General features: G+C 36.2%; 1 protein-coding gene across 2 annotated transcripts in view; it reads left to right on the forward strand.

Moving 5' to 3' along the window:
* VAV3 (vav guanine nucleotide exchange factor 3) overlaps positions 1-17,894 on the forward strand; it is a 164,861-nt gene extending 146,967 nt beyond the window's left edge. For both annotated transcript variants that reach the window (XM_065842557.2, XM_071810350.1), the window contains 3 exons: positions 2,547-2,676; positions 13,078-13,229; positions 14,977-17,894. In XM_065842557.2, coding sequence (XP_065698629.1) covers positions 2,547-2,676; positions 13,078-13,229; positions 14,977-15,018 — 324 coding nt within the window. In that variant the 3' untranslated portion in view covers positions 15,019-17,894. The remainder of the gene's footprint in view (positions 1-2,546; positions 2,677-13,077; positions 13,230-14,976) is intronic.
* Positions 17,895-18,316: the final 422 nt, after the last annotated feature.

Here is an 18,316-nt window from a genome sequence, read left to right on the forward strand (position 1 = left end):
GCTTTGCTTCACCCGATTTGAAATAAGTGCTCATTAGAATGAGGAGAACTTAAATTTCCAGATGAAGAATGCACCGAACTGTTTCCACACTCTGTCTTCATTTGACTCTTAAAAAACAGTGAAGTGTTCAGTATTATGGCTGAGGACCCTGAGATCTTGTCATTGGTAGCAACAGAAATCATGGTGCTCCTCAACCATGTGAAGGAGGTGGCTGCTTAGTCTGCAGTCACTGCAAATGATTCACTGGAAACTGGTGAGAACTTGAGTGCTCTGGGGATCTTCACAAAGCAAGTGAGCTGGAGTCGCATGCTGCCAGGTATCTTTACGGTAATGATGCAGTTTCAAGCATTGATGGAGGTTTCAAAATAGAGCTGAATGATCAGAGATACAAGTATAGGACACAAACTTGGATAAAAAACCAAACAAATAGAATATGCATTGTTTCAAAGAATTTAGAGGACAGAAAAAAATTCTAGTGTAAAAGCCTCATTGCTACCAGTTTAGACTTGCTAACATTCTACTAGGAAAACATCATTTCATAACATGGTTTTAGGATATTATATGACATCTGCCTCTGAGAGTTAAATAGACAAGTAACTGATAATGTAAATACTGTTTGCATGTGCTGTGGAACAACTGCTTTGTTCTGGGTAGATACAAGAGAAAAAGTAACAGCATCTGGAAGAAGAGAGGAACAAAATTAGTCTGAGTAGAACTGAGTGCACATGAGAGACAAAGCCAGCAGCCATGGAAACCTAAAGTAGTGATCTGCAGTGACACAGTGTTCTGTGTTACATTGGAGGTAACAGAAGTAGAACAGCTCTGGTAAATGGTTTTCACAGTACTTTTGAAATACTTTCACAAGAGCAGTTAAAATGTGCTGAGTGGGTAGAGCAGGTCAAGGTGCAGGGAAATGTCATCTCTGCTGCTGATGTGATTCATGGTGATGTGACAGACTCCTGTGGAGCCCCGTCCATGCTGACATGGGCTACGTACCTTAGTTGTCTGTTTGTAAGCTTGCTACTGTGATTTGTGCAATGAATGTTTTAGAGGCCAGTTGTATGTTGACTGGTTTCATGGAAGAATAGTATTAAAAAGTAAGCTTTTAAAAGCAACTGAATCTTTGTGACCCAAAGCACTCTTTTTTTTTTTTCTTTTAAAATTTTGCCGTTAAATAAAACCTGTCTAGTTGAAATTCTTATTCTCTTTACCAAACAGCATAATTCTTATGAACTTATGTGGTGCAAAAAGTTAACAGAAGTTTAATGCTAGTTATTTCTCCATTTATCCAGAAATGCTACTTTGAATGCTGCTTACTTAAAAATCACCCTCTCTGTTGCCTTGGTAATTTTAATGACTGGGTGCTCATTGTTGATATGTGACAGAAAATTTGGTTGACGTTGTAGCTTGGGTTTGAACACAATACTATTTCCTAATTTTGACCTATGCTTGGCTTGGTTAACTTTGATTTTGGAAATCTAAGTGTAAGTAGAATTGAAAGACTGAGTTACTGGTATGAGTGGTTTACAGTAAATACTTTGCTTTGTGCTTGCATTTCTGAAGAGTGAACTCTGGCAGTTGAAGTATCATTAATCAAATGATGTATGTTTCCTTTGTCTGGTCACTTTCAATCTTATTCTAGGCTCTATGTACAAACTATGAGATATTTACATTATAGAGGCTAATTCAAATATAAGAGACAGTGGCAGGGGTTGACAATAGCAAAGGAATAACACGAGCTGTCAGTATTTTGATGGGTGTTGCCTTGTGTTGAATAGAAACTAAATACATTATTTCCTTGGCTACATAAACTATTTGAGCCAGTTTTTTATGTTTTCGTAAGTGTGTGTGTGCATATATATAATTTGTCCCTGTATGTGTGTGCATATGTATGTTTACATAAATGCACACATATACAAATAGACAAATTTTTTTTATTGGACCCAAGGAGAAGTACTGGATTTTTCAATCAGTGTGCACTATTTGCCACCCCGCCCCTCCAATTTTAATGGTAGAGCCTTGAAAGTTTTGCATGGTCTGTGTATCTGCTCATTAAGTTGCTGTTGCCTTACATGCTAATATGCAAGCCTCATGCTTTATTTTGGATCTGTTTACTTACAAATGCACGTATGGATAAACATCACTTATCATTGCAAAATAAATTTGAGAAAACAGAGACAGTTACTGTTATATACTTAACAAGCAGCTGATCTTGCTTTCTGCCTGACTTTAGAAAAGCAAATACATGCTCAGCCTGTCTCAAAGGAGCAATGAGTGCTGACTCTGGCAATAGCATTTTACTTAATCAGAAAAAAAAAAAAAAAAAATCAATAACCCTCCCTAAATCTTGATAAGCCAGTCAAGTGGCAGCGTAAAAGCAGTCATTATTTATGATGCTTGATTTTTTAAAAAATAAACATGCACTGTGAGATGTTGTTTTATAAAATAAGGTCACTTGTGATAAAACTATCATGGACTGTACACCAGAATGTTGAAAAGGATGTGATTTCAGTTTCCAGTGACAGTGTCTTTTTCCTTTCTGAAAGGAACTTGTAGAATATTATAAGCACCACTCTCTCAAAGAAGGCTTTCGAAGTTTGGATACTACTCTTCAATTTCCGTACAAAGAATCGGAAAACTCAGTGGGACAAAGGAGTAACAGAGCGGGTGGCAACGGTGTGTATTATACAATTTTGTATATTATTTTCTGCCATTTAAATATTAAAAGGACAAGGTATTTTGAACATCTTCATTTTCCGTTTTTGACATATAACCAATTAATACGGTAATGCTTTTAGCTAGGATTTTTTTGAAGCCAAGCAGATTCAGATCTGCCAGGGGTTTATAAACATGTCTAGCAAGTTTGTCTTGCTGTCAAACTAAAAACCTCCCTGATATTCGGAAATCTATTAGGCATGCTGGTGAGAGATTAAACTGCATCCTGCCTAGTTTTTTCAGACATTTGCATACATGCAGCTACCAGTGTTAATAATATGTGACAATTTCTAATCCTTAAAAAGGGATTTAAACAAATCAGTCTTGTAGTGTAGTCATATCAGGTAGCATATCGGTAATACCACATAAATTTCTCAAAAAAACCCCCACATTAGATTTACTGTATGTATCAATTATTTTTATGCCTACCTTTTAACCTTAACTGTTTACTACAGGCTTCTAAGCTTCTGAAAGTTAATGAACTACTATACAATGTAAATAGCAGTTTAAAAGTTTTGAAGTTTAGCAATAAACTGAGAAGATTCACAATGCATGTGGTATTCTTTATTTAACCTATTACAACTTAGCATGATTTTTAGGACACATACAAGTTCAGTGTTAATGAGAAAAACTACCACATGGCTGGTCTCTGGAAAATATATGATGTTTGTGTCAAAGAGCAAATATTAGATTTGCATTTCTGCAGACTTTATCTTTGTACTGCAACAGATGACAAGAGGAAAATAAAAATGAATGGGGATTTTAACAATATGAAGACTGCTGTGAAAGACCCGAGTCCAGTCTAGTTTTCGTGATGATGAAGCTGGCTGGGTTACTTTCATTTGCTGTGTTTGTGAGCTTGTGTTTACTTGCTTGCCTCTGTTCCTTAACATTTCTATAACTTTGGAGACTTTCTTCCTCCCCTAATTAAAGCGAAGATAATTTAGGACAGATGATTATAAGAAACCAGTATGTGTCTGTGCATTTCATTTGCTCTGTCTCTATCCCCCAGTTCCTTGTTATTCCTTCAATTTCTGTTTTCTTTCACTACTTCCCAGGACCTCTGTCAGTACATCTCTCTTCTTCGTGAATTTCTGTCCCATCCTTTCTTCCCCCTCTAGCTTGCAAACTCCCTTTGCTTCTCTCTTCCTCTTGTCATCTCTTGCCCTTTCCTTGTGCACTGCTTACTTTACTTCGCATTTGTTTGATTATTATTGATTGTGAGCAGAGCCCATTTGTTTTCTTTCCTTTCTTAGGCCAGTTTGTACGTATCTATATTGTCCATCTGTGCTTATTAGTCTGCAAGAGCATTAGCTCAATTGCTTCAAGCTTTACAGGATACAAGACTTCTGGTACATCCTCATTACCTTCAGTCCACATACAAAAGAAAACACCTCCTTTAACAAGATCTTTTAGGCAGTATACGGAAGAGCAAGAGAAATGAGTATGGGATGCTGTCATTTTAGTCAAGGGGATGAGAAAGTGCATCTCTGCTACAGAAAATACCAGCCATATAATGTTACAAACTGTGCTGGTGGGAAGTGGCAGGTTTTGTCCTTGGCCAAACTGATATTAATAATAGTTAAAAAAACCCCTCTGAATTCTCAGGGTCCTAACATAAAATCTAATAGATTTCCAAAATTCTGCTAGCCTACCTGGATAGACTCTGGATGACACGTTGATTTAGGGGATTGAACAGTTTTCTTGTGAGTACTAGCATGTTCCTGAGTGTGTACTTTGTTTGGCTTTTTTTCTTTTTTTTAAGCAAAATGTCCATGATTAACAGCCCATCTGTGACTCATGCTGCTCAGTTTTAAAGCTATCTTGTTAGTTTTTACTAAGTTGATGTTGAAATATCTATTATATTTAGGCTGTGTGAACCCTGCTGGGCTTTGAAAGAAGTTGGTAAACTTTAGGCTGTAGTATTGTTTAGTAGAGGAAGCAAATAAGTCATGGGGCAGTGGGTGGATATTGAGTTTACTTCACAGCCCTCAGTGGGAGCTGCCACACAGCTGGTTGTTCACCTCTTCCCACTTGAACTGAGTGCAAGAAAAGCTGTTGTTGAAAGGAAGCCAGACAAGTCATCTGGAGAGGGAGAAGGGCACTTTCCTGTGGTTTTTGTGTTTTGTTGTGTGGCAGTAGGTGTGGGGTGTTAGGGTTTTTTGTTGTTGTTGTTTTGTTTTGGTGGTTTTTTTTTTCTTTTTCCAATTGTGCACCTACTCAGTGTCCCATTCACCATATTTTAATAAGCACAGGGCTGGAGCTACTGAATGCAATGGACTTTGGCACTTTGAAGCTGATTTTAAGGAGGCTCTGGATTTCAACTTAGTATTTTGCACTACAGTATTCACATGACTGTATCTGGATATTTTAATGAGGCCATATTTTGAAAAGACATCAGCTTCTTACTCAAAACAGCTGGTCTTTAGACTATATAATTGACAGAACAAGTGGGAAGAATATTTCTAAAAGAACATGAGTTCAACCACTGTAAACTTGGACAGAATTGTATAATTTTCTGCTGCTGAAGTCTTTGAGCTACTGTGAAATGGAATAACAATACCAAATTTACTTTATAGAACAAAGTGAGAAAGGATTATATTTATTTCTTTTTTTAGTTGGCCTGTTTTTATTTACCCATTCAAAGAAAATCAAGTAGCATTTCAATTTACTTGTAATTTCTAATAAAAATCATAACAAACCACCTTGTAGCATCTTAAATTTTCAGGTAATTTGATTCTTCCTTCAGCATCTGTTAAATTTTTAGAATAAAAATCTTCATTATGTTAGATAATTTGTCTTCCCCTTTTAATTAGAACTTTGCTTTTTAGTCTCCTAGTCTTGCGAAAGTCACTCACTCTGATATTTATTGTACACTTTCAATGTTGTTGCAAAAGCTGTCAGATATTTACTTTTGTCAACGCAGAAATTCAAGTTACTTAGGAAGACTTTTGGGGAAATGGTATATTCTTCTTTTTTTTAGTCCTGGGCTTTTCTAGGCATAGTATGATCAAATTTTATTTTGCTACACAGAAAAATACTAATTCTTAGATTAGAGGGGATGATTGACTATTTAATGAAATAAAGGCAAAAATGGAAGAAAAATTGAAATTATCCTACAGAATAGTTTCTGGTAGTTTAGTCTGCTGATGCAGAGCCCAATCATATTGAGAAATCTGAGCCTTTGTGAAATTCAGATTTGAATATAAACTAAATCAAGAAGCCAAATACTATTTGAGTGATTGTTTTTCATCACCTGTAGACTAGGAGTAGGTATGTTAACTATTTGGATCACGTCATTCTACTACTTAATGCGTTAACTGTGCAAAAGTATCTGTTAATTAAGGAAAGTAAAAACAAGTGTCAGCTCAGCTCTTAAGGAAACAAAGAACCCAGCCTTTCTTCTTAAAACTGACACCAAAACCATAATCAGTGATGTTCAAAAATAAACTAGCTATCTGTAGAAAACTGGTAGGATTTCCATGCCCCATAGGTGTCATTGTCCAGAATTTCACACATAATATGAAACCTCCAGTTACATTAGACAGAAAAATTCTTGAAAAATTAAAAGAATGTATGGACAGGAAAGGACCAGCCACCCCCAATATAGCACCTAACCTCTCTTTCTTCCTGCAGGCTACTTTTGCACATTGTCATTATACTTCTGTAGAAATAAAGGCAGTAATTCGTCCCTAAGAACTGGCACATTATTTTAGTCAAATTGCCTTTGTGATTTGTGTATGGAGAGGTGTCACCTGGGCTTACCAGCTCCTCATGCATTCTCAGATGATCCTTTTAGTGTTAGAGGTGAAGAAAGGATCAACACTGCGAAGGATTGGAAGGGAGTTTCTAGTGCACAAGAGTCTCTGGAGTATGTTTCTGTCATGTTACTTTGAGATACTAACCTTAGCTGCTGTTAGTTTACATTGTGGGCTTTTTTTACCGAATAACCCGTACCTTAAGAATGTTAAAATACAGTCCTGTTTATTTTATTTATACTGGTAGTTTCATTGTCAAAAACGTATCTATACTCATCCAGGTAAGATGCACAAAACTGTATCGTAACCTCCACCATCGATTCTTTGTTAATTCCTTGCACAAAATAGTTCTAGTCATCCTCCCTGCAAATAGCCTTTTTGAAGCAAAATTGTTTTGTCTCACGTGTAGTTGCAAGAAAAATCCAGAGAAGCAGCTGTATGTGATGAATATAGCCCTGCTACAGTTTTAAGAAACACTCTTGGTCAGTAATTATAGATATGATTAGGCATAATTTAGAGGCTATGTTATCATGTATCCAGTTGAGGATCAACTTCCCTTTCCAAATCACAGCTGGGAGTAAAAATCCCAACTTTATTAGATTTTGTACACTGTATATCTTCCTTGCCTTTTCAAAAGAGGAACAAACTGTAGTTCCATTTGGCATGATTTTTGTTCATTTAGTCTGATTTTATATTTAAAAATATGTTGACCATAGGTTTGTTGGTGACAGAGCATGTGTGCCTCTAACATTTCACCTGAGGAAGCTGCTAAGCATTAGGATGATGTGTTAGTTCTGCCTAGGCCAAGCTTATGCTTTTTTTGCTTGTTCAAAGATTTCCTCTCAAGTCAGGGAAAACTGCAAAGAGCAACAATACTGTTTGGGCCTCAGAGGATGTAGCTTAGCTGTGGAATTTGTATTGATGTTAATGATTATCAGGGCAAAATGCATATCTTTCCCCATGCATATTATGAGGCCTCATTTCAGCTGGTACTTAAACTGTATTCCTAATAATGGGTGTGTGACTGGTCTTCCTGGGCTCAAGGAATTCTTTGATATGCACGAGTTCCTGCATTTGTACTGTTAAGAAGTGGGGTGTACAAATTAAAGAAGAAAAAAATAAATCTGAAAATATTTGGAAGAGTCTGCAGTTTAGATTTGCCTCTCTGAAACCCTGAATTGGGTGTCTTCTTTCTACTTTAGTCTTTGAAAAATGCAATTGTTAAAATTAAATTATAGATCCAAATTTTCTAGTTATAGTCAATTTCCTTCCAGACATCCTTGGTAGGGAACCTTAGTTTCCTTATTATCAATGAATTATATAGTTAAAAAGCTATTATTTAAGTCTTGTGCCAATATTTCAATGTTCTTTTGCTTTTCTCTTTTTCTCTTTCTTTCTCTAAGCCCCTTTGTTCTGTGGGTTTTCTTTTGTAACTCCTCCAGACTACAGCTTTGTTCCCCCTTCCTCCACTCCTTTCTGGTCAGGTACTGCTTTACTGCTTTTATATTTCTGCTAAATTTGCTTCTGTTGTTTCTGTGTGTAGTGACCAAGGGAAGGGACGAATCTAGTACTTCAGTTCTCTGACTCCAAAAACCGAGTTATTACATTATATTCTTGGAGTTTAACAAAAATCAAGCTCTTAAACTTTCCAAAAAGTTTCTATTACAATTAGAAGTTTGAGTAGGTTTTACCAAAGCTCAGTAGTCACAGCAGATTCAATCAATGACCACTTGACCATTAATTTGCTATGTAGTTGACATTTATGAACTACATATAATTTAATGTGTTGGTTCAAGTGCACAAACCTGGAATTTCACTGACTGTAGACAAAGAAAATATTCGTCCCATCCCTGCAGCAAACCGTGCTGCAGCAGCATCTTAGAATACAGCAGGGTTTTTTTTTGTAGAAAATGCTTTCTTTAAATTCTGCATTAACATTGTCAATAATTTTACGCATCTGTTTTCTAGATATGGTTTTCTTTATTCTCATTTAACCATCTCTGGCTTTAATAAATGCAAACATTTTAAAATAATAAGAGACTGCATAAAAATGCTTAAAGTAGTCACAGTGGTAGTCTCAATTAGTGCATCAGTATGGCTATGACATGCTCTGGTCTCTAAGACCTAGTGATCAAAGAAGTGAGCTGCACTGCTGGACAATTCAAGATTTTGCTAGTAGGAAGGTAAATGTCTTTGAGGAGCATATGGAAGGAGCTACTACTGTTGAACACAGTGTTCACTCAGATGACACTGATGCACCTCTGTGTGCAGGGGATGGAGGACTCGGTCTAGGTTGTGCAAATCAAGACCAAGGCTGGCTTTGCACCGGGGAAAGGGAGGGGTCTGGCATGCACAAACGTGGATGTGTCATTATTAAGATCTGACTAGGGTATCTGAGTAGGTGGTGTGTTTTACACCTGCCCGCAGAGACCATTCAAATGAGATGGATTCTTGAGGCTTTCTATGGTTTCTAGAGGGGAAAAGGATGTTGATAGCAGCTTGGCAGTAGAATGGCGAGTGTACGTACTTGTGCCGAGAGTGTCTCTGAGCCTTCCCTCGATTCAGGCCAGGGATTTCAATCTCAGTGTCCTATACTGCTCTTGAATGTTCTGCCCCTCAGTTGTTCATTGTTTTGGAGTCTATTCCTTCCATTTCCATCTTACTTATAAATTGGGGGGTGGGGAGGAGACGGGGATACTTTTCTTTCAGTAGTCTTGACATTGACTGTGAATCCAAGCTTTAAGACACTCTTCCAGTCGCTTGCAGTTGACATTTACTTATATAAAGGGACACACTTATAGAAAAGATGAATAGAAAGTTGTTCTGGTGTTACCATGTACCCAGTGGTCATGACATTCAGCTGGAATGTCTGAAGTACTTGCCTCATTTGAATTGGAGAACACAAAGGAGTTAAGTTTTGGCCCTTCATTGTAGGTAGATAGTGTGAGCTTCTATCCTTTTGGGCAAGGTTAGAACATGACCTATTTCATTCATGCATGCAGTGCTTGGTCGTAAAGTCTGTTCTTACTGGAACTGGTATTTGTTCCATGGAAACAAAATTCTGAAGTGGCCTATGGTGATAGAACAGCAATCAAGATTCAGGGTTACATTAAACCTTATTGCATGTTCCCTATATTCCCATATATAGTTTCAACAAATTATATTCCTTTTTTTCCTATGAAAAACTTTTTAAAAATAGCCAAACAATTTGCTTACATTAGATGAACAAATACTTATTGCATGATATTACAATTATTTTTTTCGAAGTTATCTACAGAGATGGCTTAGTTCTGATGTGGAAGTTGGTAACACAGGAGAAAGGTTAAGCCAGCTACTGAGAACTACTGGTGGTGTTTGTGTAATAGAACTGAGGTTTAGTTCAAACATTCATTGCTTCACAGAGCATGGAAACTAATACACAAGAACAACCCTTAGGGGATAGGGCTTTGGAATTACGAGGAGTCTATACCACAATGAGAGAGAAACAACCACCTGTAGCTTTTATAATGATACATTGACCCTTATGACATTTAAGCACAGGCAGAAACATGAGTGAGACCGGCCTGCCATGATCATATGGAGCGTCTTTTATTTGCATCCCAGTTCCTTCATCAGTGGCCCAAACTAGGACTGCGATTTGTTTGCAGCACATCTGTCTCACTGTCAATGAGAAACTTTCCCAACATACTCTAGTGTGGATTAAGACTGACTGTAGTTCTATCTTTTCTTCTGTTTGCAGAAGGAAAGGGTAGGTTAAGCAAAAAAAGTGTATTTTTCTTATTCACACATGTACCTGTTATTTACTTCTCTCGGGTTTCTCAGTCTGTTTCCTGTTAATGGTCTGAGTATCTCCCTCCTAATACACTTTTTTTTTTTAAAAATTTTTTATTTATTACTGCTTTCTGAGTAGCTTATTTTCTTTTTTTATTGCTTTTTATTTTTTCTCTTCTTTAATTTCTCATTCACATTTTTCTGATGGCCACTTTTTTTCATTCTGTCTCTACTGTTAATCCCATTCTCTCTCTCCTTCCACATTCTCCCTCTAGCTATCCTCTTTCTCTCCTTCACTCAGTGTTTCTTCTGTGTTGCATCTGTACAGATGTCCTTTCCACATGCTGTCTTCCCTCAAATATCATTCATTTCATTCATCTGATTGGGAATTCAGGGCTCATGATCTCTACTCAAGTTGTTTTTGTGACTATGTCACCAGAGAGATATGGTTAATATTTTTTCCAAAATTAGCACTGTCATTTTCCTTTATTCCATCACTCATCTGGCTTGGATTTATATATTTCCTATCATGAGCATCACTTTTATTTGAAAATATGGATGCTGGATTCTAAATTAATCTAAATTCTGCTACTTTCTACTGCAAGACTTTGGGAGATATATGGTTTTGATTTCTCTTGCTTCCTTCTCCTTTTCCTCTTTGGCCTTACAATACGAAAAAGAGTTAGAAGTCCTGCTTTACCCCAGATTTGCCCCTCTTTTCTATCCTAGTTTTCCTCAATATTTTCCCTCTTGCATTTCTTCCCTCCTTAGTTCTTTTCTTTTCCCAATTTTGTTCATCTTTGCCTTGTGTAATCTTCCTCCTTGTCCCTCTATCTCCTGTCTAGAACCTGAAATTACACAGTGATACCCTGGTGCCCAGAATCACTCCTCCTATCCTGCAAAGCTTCCCCTAATCTGCCAGTGATGTTGCACTGACCCTACAGACATAAGTGCTCTTCATGTTATGTGTGGTGTGTTTGTGGTTTTGTTTTTGGTGTGGGGTTTTGTTTTGTTTCATTTTGTTTTTTTCTTTCTTGCTTTCTCTAAAACAATTGCTGCCCATGATGTGCTCTTTCCCTGAAAAACTGATTACCAAAATACTGATGAGGTACAGGACGTAACATTTATGTAAGGATCTAAATGAATAGTGTCTACACCTGACTTGCTTAAAGGGGAAAAATATGTTTGAACTTTAATTTACTTAATATATCACCTAGATTCTAATGACAACTTCATATTGTAAATATAAGCATTAAATTTGGATAGTTTTTCTCTTTTATATGGCATCCTGTATTGAGAATTTGATAAGCATACCCTGCATAAGCAGTCTGAAATGTTGGCCTAAACTTTAATGGCATGATATAAAAGAGGGTATAATCTGTTGCCAAAACAGTTTTCTAGGCATTCCTTTTTTGTGATATATGTAATAATAACTTAAACATAGTATTCATTGTTATTTTTAAATATTTTTTTGTATTGTCTCTGTAAGCTAAAAAAGTATTTGAAATATAGTGATTTTCATATATTTAATACTATAACGCAAAAGTCTGTGTTTCTATGAACTGTCCCCAGTAGGGTCAGAAGAAATCTTAAATATGAGCAGAGCTGAAACTGTAAAGATTTTCTATCTTATTTGCCATATTTTGTGTTCCTGACTTAAAGGCATCTAGTTATGATATTGCTGAAGGCATTGGTAAAACTAGAATGTTAATGGTATTTTCTAAAGATGATTGTGAATTTCTAAGAAATTGGAAAGGATTCTGAAAAAAAAAGAAATTATAATATGTACATTGTATCAAGTCAACCATCATGATCTTCTCAAATCTTTTCAGAGGGAAGCTTGCTTGTGCTTGTAGATTACTATCTGCAGTGACTTGTATAGGAAAAAACTGCAAAAGAAAATGGCATTAAATGAAAAATTAAAAAAGAATGCTTTGACCAAATAATCCAACTAGAATAAATTGATAGAGTACTAGTTTTTTCTAAACTGCTCAGATCAAAGGCCTTTATTTCTTAGGTGTCTATTTAAGAACTTTTTATTGCTTAAAATATTTGGACTTTACATTTGCAAAATGCTTGTGTACTGATATAGCTTAATATTTTTAACTATTAATTTCACTGCAGCTTGGGAAAAAATTTGTAAGGATTTTTTTTTCTTCATGAGAAGTTTTGTAGAATGAATTCACTGGTGATTTACAGAATAAACTCCTAAAAAGAGTAGATTTATATCAACTAATGTTCATGCAGATTGTAACAAATGATCCATACAAATTTCCTGTGGAAACTTTTAACTTGTTTTTTGCCCATGCTGGTGTTAGCTTCAAATTTTAAGCGCATTAATATTTAACTTGGGAGTTGTTTTTGAAAGAACAGGACCTTATTCTGTTCGTTTTGCTTCATTAGAGGTTTAAAGTTAAATCAGCTGTAAATGCTAATAGAAAGAAACTAGTGACCTGTAAAATATGTTGATACATATAACTGGCAGCAAGTTTTGTTATGAAGCACAAACATATAATAATTGCAAATATATTTAAGAATTTTGAGGTGGGAGGTATTTTATTTACAGTTTATTTAGTTTTACTATTTTCTAAGAATAAAAATAACTGGTTAAAAAAAAATAATCACATAAACTCTCTTAAACTTTTACACCATTCACCTATGTTTAAACCTTCCTGATATGTGTAGTGCAGGTGCTTTCACATATGCACAAAATTAATACAACTGTATGTTGTTATGAAATCATTGTTTTATATTTTACATTACTGCTATTTACATTACTTTAGTAGCCTTCAGTTAACAAACCCCAATAATGGCAACATCTGTCTCATTTCAGTGCTAAGCCCGAAGGTGATTGGCATTGCCATAGCCAGGTATGACTTCTGTGCAAGAGACATGAGAGAACTCTCCTTACTGAAAGGGGACGTTGTGAAAATTTATACAAAGATGAGTGCAAATGGCTGGTGGAGAGGTGAAGTAAATGGAAGGGTAAGGTTGTCATTTTTCTTTCTCTCATTTCTACCTTCACTGACAGTGACTTTGTAAAAAAAATAACGTGTGTTCCTACATTATAAACATCTTTATATGTTGAAATTCACAAGATACAACGTGTTCTTATCTGTGTTTCAGAGGAGCCAGGCAGAATTCTTGCCAGGCAGCATTCTTGCCAGGCAGCTTTCCCAGCACCTAGATTAATTGATTATTTAATGTGACCTGCCAGGCTGAATATTTGGGCAAGATTACATGGTTGGAAAATAACCAGGATTAATAGTACAGCTACAGCTGGACTTTCTTGAACTGTGTTGCACCAATGTATTTTGGGTCAAAAGCTCAGGCTCCTGGTGCCATGGAAGCCTGTTTAGCAGTTTAACACAGAATGATTTTCACACCTATATGCCAGACCTTTTTTATAGGAGGCTGCTGCTTCTTCAATCTCTAAAAATGTGGCTCGTATGAAATGACACATATAGCATTTTTACAAATTCACTTTACATTGCACTCTGAGGCTTGCATGGAAGTCAAGTTTCAGTTTTGACCTATAGCAGCTATATTGTTTCAATATTAGTATACTGCTCTTTAATGCAGATTAATCAGAAGTGCTTGAGGCTACTGTTTCCATGTCTAAAGGGCTGAGCTGCAGGGTCAAAGAATGTGAATTGGAAGAAAGATTGGCTGGGAGCTGGAAATGAAAGTTGCAAGTCCAGTTGATGTCCAGATTTACTGCTTTATGCAAGAAGTGGTTTTTTTTATGTAGAGCAGCCTGGTTATGATATAAATGGAGATGGTCAATTAGACAAGAACCAGGGAAGCAGAAGAAACAGTGGTCATCTTATATACGTTTTACATGTGAAGGAATCTGAGCATCTCATTCTAATGGAGCTATCCACATCCTAAAGGACAACTTGCTGTATACTAGCACTCTGTCAGATTGCTTTCACAGCTGAGACCTGAGATCATAAGACCACCTCTGAGCATATTTTAGGAAGGCAGTCTAAAACAAAGTTTACGCAGTTGCTCCTTCCAGTCATGCTCTAGGTTTGGTTTTGAGGTCTTTCATGAGTGTTAAATTGACTTAGGTATAAAGAAGTCTAGGTGAAAAATCTACAGTGAATGGATAAGAAAATAAGAAATATGACATTGCTTTCCTGTATGTCTTATATAATCCTTATTTGATACATCATTAATTTCAGAATGGAGATCACATTATAATTTATGAAGTGTAAAACACTGGACTTTGCTTTCTAGTTCTGTCTTATTTAAAACTCCTGTTGGTGGCAATGGGATTTAACTCCATGTAATGCAATCAAATAAGTCCTTATTTCCTTTGTAAGACGATTCCCTGGACCTGACTGAAGCCTGTTAAGTATTTAACTGCTCATTCAAAAAAATAGCAGCATCCTGCCTGTAGTAAAACTACTTCTGCTCTTTGCATTTCCTCCTTTTTTATTTTTTTTTTATTTTTTTTTTTTCCCGAATGCTTAGACTTCCAATTTGGGTAAAAGCTTTTTTCATTATTTTTTTTTTTTTTTTTTGGGAGGATTTAGTCTCCGAGTCATCATATATGCAGCTTATTCTTTGATTTTAGGGTACTTTCTGTAACTGTGGCAGTTCAGTCCAGTTTGTCTTTGTAATCTTATATTTACTGAACAGGTCCATTCTTGTTTTGCCTGGTTCAGCCATTTGAAAAAAGATGTTCATCTCATGTATTATTTTGTTCTGCTTTTCCTCTTTTTAGGTGGGCTGGTTTCCATCAACTTACGTTGAAGAAGACGAATGAATTAAAACTTTCCTCTGCTGACCAGCATTTTCAGGGATTGTAAAAATTTAATATCTTCAAAGTGTTACTGGTCTTGTTAAGTGTTTAAACAGCAGCATTTTCATCTGTCTGAACCTTCCAGTCTTAATGTTGGGATTTATACAGAAGTTTGTGCTGACAGATTATTACCTTGCCCAGACCTGTGCAAGAAACAACCTGCTGATTTGCCACCACTGGGGATCAGTACAAAGTCCAACCTCACCTTTCCAGAAGATCTCTGGAAAACAAATTTCTTTATGCTCCTTTTCATTTCACCCCGTACTACACCACAAATAGTAGCTATGGCTGAATATTTATTAAGTCTCTTTTCTTCTAGCTAATGTCTGTGATGGTACAAGGAGATGAAGGTTTATTATTCCTTATCACTGAATGCAGAAAACAGAGTTCAGTCATTCCAGTGGGCATAAAGTACAGTCAGTAGACTTTGTCTCAAAACATCAAACAACTTTACTTATCACCTTACAAACAGTTTTAGACTCACAAAAACTTTCTGAAGGAAATGTGAATGTAGTAAATGTGAGTAGCATTTATGCATATATAATTAGTTAACTGACTACTTTGAGGTCCTACCTAAATCTTCTAACAATTTGTTTAAAAACAGCATTTAAAAAGATGTAGTGATGTGGGTTTGCTTGAAAAAGCATCCACAAAGTGGAATTGTGAGATCCTTTTTTGTCATCCCAAAGGCTTTTTGTTTTTTCATTTAAGCAGCTGACCATGAAAGTGCGATTGAGGATAGTCATGACAAGATGAGTTTTAAAATTTTGAGCATTAACATTAAATATTGTATTCTAGAGGAGAATATACTAATGCCAGATAATGTCTCTTCTTAAGAACAAAACTGCTTAACTTAACTCTTGATTGATTCAGATGAACTTTAATGCTTCCAACTCTGAGTTGCTTTTTCAGAGTTAGACAGGAGTTTCTGTTGCCTTTTGTGCTCTTATAAGATAATGCAGGGGAAACTTTAAGGCTTCTTTGTGCCCTTTCCTCTCTTGTTCCCTGAGATGTTGACAGCAGTGCAATGAGTGAGTGGTCTTGTTGCAGTGTTATGCATATCCCCAAGGGAAATTGTGTCTAGATTAGCTAGCTTAAAACATCAGGCCTTGTAAAATGGTGTCCACCCATTGATGAGGCAGTGTATTAATATATTTATGGAGGGTCAGAAATGCTGTAGTTATAAGCGAAAATAGATGTGGATGATGTCTTCAGATATGCAGCTTTGACTATTTAGATAATGTCCTACCTGGCTTGAAAACTTCTAAGAAAATAAAGCTCTGAAATGCATTTTCTTTCTAGGGTAACGTTGACCAATCAGGAAAATTTATTCATCATGTCTCACATCCTGTCTATTGCTTTTCCCTCTCCAGTTTTCACATAGGCAATTAGTGTGCATAGACACTGCACGATTTAACGCTGCAGTTATTCCCACTCTACAAGTAACCTAATATCCGCTGTTAGTCCACAGAGCAGAATCTTGCAGTGCACATTTCAGATTCCTTTTGGCTGTCCCCAGTGTTCTTTGTTTCTTTCTGGCCTCCTGGCCATTGGGAAAAACCAAACATAGCACAGAGGATTCATAGTAATCCCCTTCATCTCTGCAGCCTTCTTACCCATCTGTTACACCTGGCATACACTGGTGACCAGGTGAAAGAGAGGGTTTTCTAATTAGAAATCCTCCAATTGTGAGATTCAGGGTTGCAGATGAAATTCTGCTGATGCTCTAACTTTTCAAGAATTTACCTCAAAATTATGTAAACTGTGATTGTGTTGAGTATATTACTTGACAGAACAATTGAGAGCATTTGTAAATATGTATATTATGCATAAAACATAGGTTGTAAATGGTGTGTGCAGCAGTGTAGACTAGGGTATACTGTTGTTGATCATGTTTTGCCATGCAGTTTTATTGTCTGTTGTGAGCCTGATCCAATATTCCTTAAGTAGGCAAAGTTGATTCTTTCACAGTTTTGCCTGCTCAAGGGGTAGAGGAATAGGCTCTAGACCTGTGAAGTGTTTAGTGCTTTGCTGTCATATAGTTCTGAGAAGAGGCAGTTTAATTCAATATGAGTTGAGATATACATCAGTCATTTTCAACAGCTTGGCTTTAGAATAATTTTGAGTAGTTTCTCCATCCTAAAGTTGCTGTAAAGCTTCTAAGCAATCCCTGAGTCCAGTAATCAGCCTTTGAGAAGAATGAAAGCCATAGCTAAATTTACTTCTGTGGGATATATCGACTTGTCGTTGTCTGTGTTTAATGCCCTGTATTGGTTAAGTTAATGCTGCATCGTAAACTATATTTTGAGTACCAAAGACTTCCTAAATATCTGGAGGGTCTCTTTCATGTGCTGCTTTTGCCTGTATGGAAGTTTTGTTGTCATGCAATAATGGAGTTACAGTACTTTAATTTGTACTATTTTGTAAATATGTTAAATATAATAAACTGGTTAATTTTTTTGTTTAATGGTATGTGTTCAAATGCGTAGCTGGCTAGTATCAAGGTTGTACTTCAGTTGTCTAACCGCCTTCTCACTGTGAGGAGGAGTTGATAATGTTCTGTTTTGGTTTCCCAGATTTCTATAATCCTTGTTTAGCTGTAAAACTGAGGTGTCGATGTAAATGGGATAGTATAGCTTTGCTTGAGAGCCTTTTATTCTCCAGATACTTTGACTTCTGCCACATCCAGGAAGGTGGTGTGGGGGTTTTTTGGTTTTTAGCCATAGAGAACATTGTGCAATCAATCATATACTGTGGATTTTTGTCTGTCAAAGATGACACTTGTAGTTTTTTGATTGAAAAAAAAGTTGTTCTTAAAAAGGTTCCTTTTTTGTGTCATATTTCATAGCAATGTCCTTTCTCTTCCATCTTCTGCTTTGCTGCCCTGTCATTTGTGAATTAACATACAGATTCAGGTTGGATTGAGCTAAAATATTAGAATATAGTCTATGTGTAATTTCATGGGCTACTTTATAACCTTTTTGTGGTAACGCCTTCATGCATTCTTTACAATATAACATTCATTATTAATATATTTATAAAAATATTTCTGGACAGGTAAATTAATTCAGCAAGGTCAGTGATGATACAATTGCACTGTTGTTTCTTTGTGTCCCTTCTGGTTTTCAGTAGCAGAGATTTTCTTGTGGAACTGCCCTTCTAACAGATAATGATTACCTTTAATGATGCATTTACACATCTCTGCAGATGTAAGGCATAATTTTCCTGTCACCCATGAACATATCACATAACTAAAAGTCAC

The sequence above is a fragment of the Patagioenas fasciata genome, chromosome 6, assembly GCF_037038585.1.
Source record: "Patagioenas fasciata isolate bPatFas1 chromosome 6, bPatFas1.hap1, whole genome shotgun sequence".
NCBI lineage: Eukaryota > Metazoa > Chordata > Aves > Columbiformes > Columbidae > Patagioenas > Patagioenas fasciata.